At 38.1% G+C, this 10,248-nt stretch overlaps 2 protein-coding genes across 2 annotated transcripts; both read left to right on the top strand.

Annotated features, from left to right (window-relative positions):
- The first annotated feature begins 492 nt into the window (after window positions 1-492).
- On the top strand, window positions 493-8,894 carry LOC149620936 (uncharacterized). The gene is made up of 5 exons (XM_089854825.1): window positions 493-618; window positions 3,348-3,501; window positions 3,587-3,716; window positions 6,876-6,958; window positions 8,689-8,894. Exons 1-5 carry the CDS (start codon window positions 508-510, stop codon window positions 8,892-8,894), a joined length of 684 nt encoding a protein of 227 aa, XP_089710951.1. The 5' UTR covers window positions 493-507.
- A 42-nt stretch (window positions 8,895-8,936) lies between these two features.
- Window positions 8,937-9,789, top strand: LOC149620935 (uncharacterized). Its single transcript, XM_089854826.1, has one exon. It carries the CDS (start codon window positions 8,937-8,939, stop codon window positions 9,606-9,608), a length of 672 nt encoding a protein of 223 aa, XP_089710952.1. The 3' UTR covers window positions 9,609-9,789.
- Window positions 9,790-10,248: the final 459 nt, after the last annotated feature.

The following is a 10,248-nucleotide window of genomic DNA, read 5'->3' as shown; positions in this document are numbered from 1 at the left end:
ATCAAGAACCTGTGTCAATGACGTTACTTTCCTTTTTTAAGCCGTCTTATCTCAGGTGCATTTTAATTTTAGTAATGGGTAATCTACAGTCAATTTCCAGTGTTTTAATTTTTTAACTTCAATAGACAAAGAATAATATGGTTGCGATAAAGCATTGTTGTTACCGTGGCTGTCGCAATAACTCCAGGGATTTGGACCCCACTGTTGTTCAAGGGGCAACGTTTTACCCTTTCCCAAAGCTCAAAACTAAACTAGAAAAGTGTAAAAAATGGATAAGAGCTATAGGAAGAGAGGATTTGAACAATGTGGATAAGATAAGAAAGTTCCACTATGTATGCAATTACCATTTTGTGGGTGGTATGGGACCTACAGATACAAACCCAGATCCTATTCCGTATAGAACAAGCGTTAATGTGAGTATTAACAAAAGGTCATAGATAAATCTACTGCCATTTGGCATTATTAACTTTGTGATTGATTGGTAAAACAATTACACTGTATACTCTTATGTCAAAGAAGGCTGGAACAGTTTCACGGGTCGACTTTCTTGGTAACGAACCCACGCTAGATATAAATGTACAAGACAATCAAGTGGTTGATCAGGCTGAATTTACGGAGGTAATAACGCGTGTTATTTGTTAATCCAACAATGCAAGTCATGGATAATCGTGAACAAATATTAGACAGATTCAGCAGAAGCTTGAAAAGTTCAAATGTTTCGAAATACGCATTAATGCAGGGTTGGCAAGTTTTAACCAGGGGTGGAAAAAACCGGTTAAAACCGGGTGGCAAAAACTAAATTTTCCCCGGTTTTTTCCGAGCGGTTTAAACCAGGTTAAAACCAGTGGCAAAAACTAGTGTTCGTACGGGGTAAAAATTGAATCGGGGTCGGGGGCAGGTTATCCCCGAAAAAAACAAGTCGGGGTCGGGGTAAGACATCGCATGCTGAAAAATTTTGGAAAAATGATAAAAAAAATCGTTAAATGTTTGGAAAGAAGCTTTATTAATATACAAATTCGAACTCAGTGAGTCTCAGTCTCAGAGAGACTCATATCAGTCTCTGGCTCTGTCGGGGTCGTTGGCAGTGGCAAAACCCATGGGGTATCAAGAACAATGGAATTGGCTTTGGCATGTTCATATTCCTTAACAACTGCTTCGAGTTCATAATTCATAGCCCTCTGATTATAATAAAGCCAAATTATTTTTCTGCATTTTCTGGCAAGAGGCGATTTCTAGTGTCTGTGCGGCGCCGATCCACGAGAGGGAGGATGGTGAACTTTGGAATTTTGGTGACTGTATTTTGTTTGTTGTTAGTTACCCCCTTACCCTTTCTTCATAAAGGAGAAGCGGAGCACTTATTTGAGACGAATGAGATGATTGTTTTTGGCGCAGGACAAAAAATAATTTGCTAAAAATAACCTAACCAAAATTTAACCCCGAAAAAAACCCCGACTACATTTTACATGTTAGGTACCGGGGTCGGGGTCGGGGGAAAAAGTCGGGGATCCCCGTACGAACACTAGCAAAAACTATTTTTTCCGCGGTTTTTTCCACTTTTTAAGGTTTTTTCCTGAATTCTATGCAAAGTATTTGACTAATTATTCGTTAAATATTCGCGCACAACTTGAAGCTAAATTAATATAAAAAAATTAATATCAGTTATCATTATGCCTTTAATTTACTAGCATTGGGTGCAAGTGCCACTACTCTCTAGCGTTAGAAAATTCAGGTCTTTTTCCACACGCTTCTTATTGGCCATGTAACCAACCAAATATACCTAGTGACATGTTATAGCTCAGCCTCGATAGGAAGAATGTTTTCTACTCTTTTTTTCATTAATGGAAAACTTTGAAATAGGTTAAAGAATGAAACCGCTTCTACTTCTGTTTCGTTGACAAATGTTTATGGAAAGACACCTGGCAAATTTGAATACTAAAAATTTAATCCAGCAATAACCATCTCAAATTTAAAAATTAAAAATACTATTGTTATTTTTCTAACATGAGATTAACAAACATCCCGAAAATGCACTTAAAACTCGCTAGTTTACCACTTTGTAACCATTAATTTAGTTTTTCCCGGGTTTTGCCAACCCTGCATTAATGTGGGTTGATGAGAATTATGATTGTAGTTACTTAGTTCTTAATAAAACCCCAAGTTGTTTGTTTCCGTTTGTGTTAGATAAATCCAATATTTGAGGTCAAACTAGATGTGCTAGTTGATTTGATTAGAGAAGCTTGCTATTTGGTATTCTGATAAATATTACATAATTTCGGTGAACCTATAACATTTTTGACCTTCGCAGATTCCTGTTCACTTCTGGTGGGATTCTGGATAAAGAGTTGATTGATCTTGATAAAGGAAAGAAAGGGTACCGGAATAGTTTCACCAATTCGCTACATTCCACAGAATGCGAATTTATTACCGGAGCTAAACTCGGTGGCAAAAATGTAGCAGATTGAGGCCTAGATCGGTATAGGGGACGCTAACTAAAGGTGTAACATGACTCGCCACCTACCTTACTCATGTTCAACTTATCTATTATGAGGCTAGAATAGGATTAAGATAAGAGCCTGATGTATGTTTGTTTTTGAAGACTCAGTAGTGCATCCGATATAATGTGATGGAGCATAGATTTTAAGGATTAGGATAGAGAGTTTATGTAAATTTAAAAATGCCCAAAAACCACGCTTTAGGGATGAAAAACATCTAAATGTTTGATATAATAATATAAGACCATAATTCATATTTGAAAGCCTGGGAATTATTCAAATTGTATTAAATTTGGTCAAGAAACGATATCTAATTTAGTAATTTTCTAGGGAGAAGGTATAAATTTGCGCCACATCTCTAGCTTTAACTCCAGTCCAAACGTATAGTAGGTCCGGAGTTAATCCCCGCCTCTAAATTACAACCAGCCAGCATCTCATTGGTTCTTGAAAACTCACGTCAGCGCGACGAGAATGACGAAAATTGCGTATTTTCCGACTGAGGAGAGGCGAAATAGCCCGGCCTCCTTTTACGTTCCCCCTTGTAATTTGATAAGGGGGACTGGGACTATGGGGCGCGAATACTTAGGCATCTTAGACCTTCTCCCTAATAAACTAGATATCCCTTCTTGATTTGGTTATGCAAAATCATTACCAGAATGTCAACACGAAACGTAATTCATAAGATATCTTTTCTTCCTATTAATCGAAATGGGATGGAAACGTTACTTTAAAATTCGGAAATAATCTTGATAAAAAATTGAAATTATAGACAGTTTTCACTGTTCGGGACTAAAGAACATTGCTCCCCCTTTAAGCTTTGGTTTGCCCATTTAATGTATGTATTTTAATTTTTAGTGTGACGTTTCAATGTCAAATATGAAGAAAGAGAGAATCAAAATTGTGTTAAGAATAAATGAGCAAAAAGAGGAAATTGGGAGGCTTGATGAGGAAATTAAAAGGCTCAAGGGAATCATTGGAAACTTGAAAAATGAAGTTGAAGATCTTACGGTTTGTAACGTTCTTTTTTTTTTCATAGTCGATTTAAAAAATGAAAATCAGGTTAATTTAGCAGTTAATTGTTTGAATAATTAGGAAAAAAAATGGATTGAATGGAAACAACGATTATGCCATAGTGGGTCCAGTTAAATATGAACCTGAATCATATGGACTAGTATTGTCTCTTCCATTTTCCATACAGCAACAACCTCAAGAACAAATTGAAAGGTATTTGAATAGAATTTCACCTGCTGAAAATCTTAATGGAAAAACCCTTCATGGAATAAAATGGATATAACTACAATTACTACTATCGTGAACCTATACAACTTTGAATATACATCTATATTAGCCTGTCCAATAGAGAGCTGCAAAATGAAAATATTAAACTCCAACTCCTTCCAACTCCAAGGCAATACGCAACAATGACTCCAATTCCTCCCAATGCCATAATCAAAAGTTTCAACTCCGCAGAACTCCGCCAAGCGAAATGTAAAACTCCTCCCAACTCCTTCCATGAAAATTAAAATTTCTTAAACTCCTCCCAATTCCTTCCATGAAAATTAAAATTTCTTAAACTCCCAGCTTCGTCCATTAAAATCTTTCTAGTTTCTAGTCTTTGGAAGATTTCTTCACTCTTTAGAATTGGAAAAATAGAAAGTTTAAGTTCATTAGTTTTCCTTCTAATTTGGCCTGAGTACTTATAAATTATGATTTTCAAATAAGGAATAATATTTACTCATAAAATTCTTCTAGACACTAAAACTTAAGATTTGGGGGAAAAAGGCGCTACGCGTTGTCGTTGAGTCACATTCTACGCTTAGTTTCTTAAATTAGCTATTTAATTAAAATCGGACTGATTCGCTTCGCAAATGCTATTTTGAAGGACAAGACCACGAACTTCACGAATCAAGAAATACTAACACTAGAGTCCATTCTGTTATTAGTTGTGCCTGCCAATATGCCTACTGCCTTACTTTAATATGCCTCATAGCTAGAAAGGAGACTCTTGTCAATGGGTTTGCGCCCGCGGCCCCTTTTGTGTGAGAGACTCACTGAGGGGACGTGTCACGGTGGGTTACGGGTAAAAAAAGAATTTCGTACCAAGCTTCTGAAGACAAACAACGCTAAAGTCCGCTTTTAAATTGGAGCCCTACCACTTACCAGACTTAAGTATTCCAACTCCGTAGATATCCATGTTTTAAGATAATTTTCCAATGCTTCCCAACTCCGCAATTATAATTATCATTATTCCCATTGCCTCCCAACTCCGCACACGAAAACTTCCAATGCCACCCAACTCCAATTTTATCTCAGAAAAACATTTCCAACTCCTGGAGTTCCCATCGCTTAAACGCGGAACCCAGCGGGTTTCGGAGTTCTTCCACGGAGTTGCAGCTCTCTACTGTCCAACCTCTTCTTAGGATTTGGGTTTTTCTTTTTACAGTATCCTAGCTGCTATACTGTCCTAGTGGAAGATCTTTCATTCATACATTTGTTTTTACCAGGGAATGTATGGTGGGGCTGGAATGGCTAAGGGGGCTCTCGTTGTACCCTTCATGGTGAAAACATAAGGCGAGTCCTTTTTTTTAGCTCCTCCCCTATGTCTGTTTAGCTGTCTACCGAAGGCGAAAAATGTCATGACTCGTTAAAAAAGGCATGGCAGAAGTGGCCTTTTAGATTTTTTAAAGTTAAACGCGCTGATTCGCCACCGTTCGCGTTCATATTCGATTCTCTCAGCCTAGGCAGAGGACCTAGGGTAGAGGGTGAAGAGTTACAGCAAACAAGTTTTTTTGGCAGCCAATGAATGAATGGAAATAATTTAAGTGGTAAATACGATTTTTACGTCAGGCTATGACGTCACTAGCGTAAATTAAGCCACGCCAGTTGTTTCGAAGATCATTTCACGCCGATTAGGATTTGACCTTAGCCATTCCAACCCCTCCATACATTCCTGTTTTAACATATATATTTAGGCTGTTTCGTCAATTCATCAAAGAGGCCTGAAGCACTTAAAATTAATAAGGTTATTGGGACTTGGCAATTTGGGCTGTGTAATGTAGTAGGGTAGTAGCCCCTAGCTGGTTCAATAGTGGAAGTAAAAGTAATAAAAAATGCAGTTAAAGCATGGATTAACTAACGCTAGGGATTGTTCACTATCCGTGTTTCCCATGTATTTATATCGCCAACTTCATGTTCCGAATTATTCCTTGATTCTCCTCTTCATTCCCCCAATTTATTGGACCAAAACGGATGTAGATATAGCGCCATCTCTCGGCAAAATAAATAGTTTTTGCTGATTTTAAAGATGGCGGCGCCCAATTTTAGGTGGGATTTTAATTTTGACGTCATAGGACACGTGATATTTGGTCCAATTTTCTTGTAACTTTCGGTTAGGGATAGTAGCTGCTGCAAGGGGGTGTTTGGAACATGCATGCTTAATCTTTTAGGGGGAACGAACAATCCCTAGCGTTAGTTAATCCATGGTTAAAGGGGCGTTGACTATTAATTTTCGTATAACAATGGCTAGCAGTGACTTAGGTGGGGAATTAGTTCAACTAGCGTATGAAGAAGATAGTAATAAGAAATTAGTTTGTCAAATTAAAAGGAACAGGACTATAATACCGTCTGGGATGGTTTGAAGTAGTTAATGCGCAAAAATACTCTAAATGTCTATTATGAGAGCGATGAATTAGCATAAAGTCTGGAAATACTAGAAAATAAATTCCATGCAAATACTCGAAACGAATTTTCAAATTACTCGATACTCGACTGTAGTACTCCATAACTCCAAGACTCGGCTCGAGCTCGATAAGAAAATTTTTCAATACTCAATGCTCGAGACTCGACTCGAAACCAAAAATTCGAGGCTCGCACAGCCCTAACAAAAAATAAAGCTAAAGCCTTGATTTCAGTTCAATCCCGAATTGGAAATCGCTATGCTTACATGAAGTTCAAAAATATTATTTTTGGTGAGATTAGTTAGTATGAAGTGTTCCTACCACATTCATAGTGAATTCATCTTTTATTAATACAAGAAGTGATATCTAGTTTACTAGGGAGAAGGTATAAATTCGCCTCCACATTTCCAGCTTTATCTCCAGTCCAAACGTATAGTAGATCCGGTGTTAATCCCCGCCTCCAAATTACAACCAGCATCTCATTGGTTCTTGAAAACTCGCGGCGGCGCGAATGACGAAAATTACTGACGACTGAGGAGAGGCGAAATAGCCCGGCCTCCTTTTACATCCCCCCTTGTATTTTGAAAGGGGGACTGGGACTATGGCGCGCTAATACTAAGGCATCTTATACCTTCTCACTAGTAAACTAGATATCCCTTCTTGATTAATACTTGTGCTTTATAATTATTTATTTATTTATTTATAGTTTGCAAAGTATTCCCACTGAGTTAATCAGCAACATTTCCCAAAGTCTACTCGAAAACGAAGATGTGAATCACAATCAACTTGGTATTAAAAAATTTTTTTACAAATATTATAACGTTTCCCTCACCTAAACTTAAAAAACTAAACGTTGCGCAATCAGCACAAACATAGAGAAAATCAAATCGGAGAGAAATTTGTTTACAACTTAGGCTCGAGGCTTAGTTCTGCTGTGGTTGTTAGTGCATGCTTACATTACAATGATTGCAGCGACTCGGTATCGTGACGTCTGGCTCCTCGGCTGTGCGCCAAGCCAAGGTAAGTGAGTGCGTGCGTTTAAGATGCAGAAACGACTTGCAATATGTTGGGACTTAGAAATTGTGTGTTCCTGAACTGAGCTCTAAAATATAATTAGACCAGGTTTGAAAGCATGATATACAGGGTGTTTGTGAAAGGTCCATCAATAATGAAGGGGCGTATTTATTGGGCCATTTTGAGTCGAAAATGTTCTATGACATTTTGCCGTCCGAGCCACTGTTTTCAAGTTATGATTGGAGTAATTTACGGATGACCCCTTAAATTTAATTAAGAAATTGAAAGACAGCGCTAATTTAATGAAGGGGTCATCCCTAAAATATTCAAATCATAACTCGAAAACCGTGGCTCGGACGGCAAAATGTCATAGAACATTTTCGACTCAAAATGGCCCAATAAATACGCCCTTTCATTATTGATGGACTTTTCACAAACACCCTGTATAGAGAAAACTGGCGTAGTAGAAACCAGTAGTATATTGCTGCGATATACTTTACCGTGTTCACTTCTCTTGTGGAAATAATGAACGTTGTCTCGGTCGGAAGCCTCTGAAAGTCCAGGTCAAAATATAATTGATATTATAGGGAAATAAGAGACATATTAACATTTAATGTAAAATTTCATTAGAAAAAAGTGAGGGTTCTACTAAAATCTAGAGTAGCATGCATGTATGGGATTTCCAGGAGTTGCTGCCATAACCTATCGGTGAGTGGTGCTTGCCTTTTGTAGTAGCTGACGAGTGACATTCCCTGTTGGTGGTCCCGCTTATTAGCCGTACTCATGGAGGACTCAGGAGGAAATAAAGATAAGAGAGTCAAAGGGGAAATGGGACGGTGAATTGAACGGCAACAGTCGTTTCTGTATCTCGTGAGCTTGAAAACTCACGTCAGCGCGACGCGAATGACGAAAATTACTGAAGACTGATTAGAGAAGAAATAGCCGGCCTCCTTTTACGTCCCCCCCCTTGTATTTTGAAAGGGGGACTGGGACTAAGGCGCGCGAATACTTAGGCATGATCTCATACCTTCTCACTAGTAAACTAGATATCCCTTCTTGGTGGCATTCCTTGTCGGTGATCGTCCTTGTAAGCCCGTCAGTACCCTTTAGATTTGAACAGTCAGAAAGTATAATTCGTCAAACATCATCGCATCCGAAACAGTTTCCACTCCCTCTTTATAATAATACCTCTCACGACTGCATACATAGGTAACATGCATACGCTCATGATGAAAAGCTATCATACGCTATTGTCAAATGTCAGATAGAGTTGATGTACTCCCCTAACGGTAAAGAACTGTTTGATCATTGGTTTACTCGAAATCTATAGTTATAGCCAATGATTGATTCTAAACCATCAATAAAGTATACTTTTTGTTTTTATCAGTACTCTTGAGGTGTTACTTTCACTTTTCACGCGCTTTTGCATTATGAATATTCTTTGTCTTGTCAAACGAATAGTACACCTTAGCGCTTCTTTGATGATATGTTTTTGCTTTGTGTAGGAAAATTGCAGGAAAAGGATTTTACTGAAAGCAACAATTCTAGCGAAGATAAAAGGTGTATAGAACCGGAGCCTCCGATAGAACATCACGCTAGAAAGAAAATAAGAGAAAAACGCCTCAAATGCGATCAATGTGGTTATGCTACCGATCAGAAAAGTAAATTGATCCAACATAAACGCGTTCACGGTGATGAAAAACCTTTCTAGTGTGATCTGTGTGATTATGCCTGCAAGCAGAAGGGTAATTTAATGGAACATCGACTCATTCACAGTGGACGTGAGAAACCGTTTAAATGTGATCTGTGTGATTATTCTTGCTCGAGGAAAAGTAGATTAATCGCGCATAAACGCGTTCACACTGGTGAAAAACCTTTCAAGTGTGATCAGTGTGATTATGCCGGCAGTTTCCATAATAATTTGATAAAGCATCAACGCATTCACCATTGTGAAAGACCCTTCAAATGTGATCAGTGTGATTACGCCACTACGGACAATAGCGCTTTGAAAAAACATAAAGGCATTCACAGTGGTGAAAAGCCTTTCAAATGTGGTCAGTGTGAATATGCCAGTATACATAGGACCGGTTTGATCTCTCATCTACGCTTTCACCGTGATGTAAAACCGTTTAAGTGCGATGAGTGCGAATATGCCACTACGCACAAGCGCATTTTGAACGAGCATAAACGTATTCACCGTGGTGAAAAACCATTCGAATGTGATGTGTGCGACTACGCCTGCCGTTACGAGAGTACTTTGGTCATACATCGACGTATTCACAGTGATGGAAAGAAGTTCAAATGTGATCAATGTGATTACGTCACCTCATTTCATGGTGTTTTTATCACACATCAACGCATTCACAGTGGTGAAAGACCCATCAAGTGTGTTCAGTATGACTGTATTAGCACGAAGAAGCCTTAATTGCGCAAACATCAACGTAAAGACAGTTGTAAAATGATCAAAGTAGTTATGCCAGAACGCATAAGGCAAGTGGGATCAGACCACATAGAAATCACTTCAACTAATAGATTGGATTTTAAGGAAAAGGGCGGCTGTAGTAGAATATTTAGTTTTGGTCAAAAAGAACATGGAAAGTAACGAATTTTGAAAGGGCATCACACTTTCTGTATTTAAAACGGCATGTTTTTTTTTATTATTATTAAAATGTGTTTGTTAGGTAGACCAATTAATAAGGAGTATCCAGGGTTCATTTTCTTCAACTGCCATTGTTTGTTCATTGCGCGTGATCAAAGTTTAGTCATTATCAAATAGTAATTAATCTTTTCAGAGTAAATGACGTAAAACTTGGAACATTTGAAAATACTAAACTCAAAAATAAGCCTTTTAAAAATTCACTTTTATCAGAAGTCCATCATTAAATTAGCCTAGGAAGTGAACAATTACAATGGCTGGTATAGAGTACGTCTCTGCTGGGATAAAAACTCCTTCTAACTCCATGGATAGGGGGTTAAATTTTTTTCCCTTTCCTAACACTGTTAGAAATTTCCGAGCTCCTCTCTAGGAAGACTTTCTTGACGTGAGCGGGGCGTGACTTCTTCAG

This window comes from Phalangium opilio, unplaced genomic scaffold, assembly GCF_054372755.1.
Source record: "Phalangium opilio isolate 3A_F unplaced genomic scaffold, DU_Popi_V2 ptg000209l_1, whole genome shotgun sequence".
Lineage (NCBI taxonomy): Eukaryota > Metazoa > Arthropoda > Arachnida > Opiliones > Phalangiidae > Phalangium > Phalangium opilio.
The sequence above is the reverse complement of the archived record's forward strand: the minus strand, read 5'-3'. Positions and strand labels throughout refer to the sequence as shown.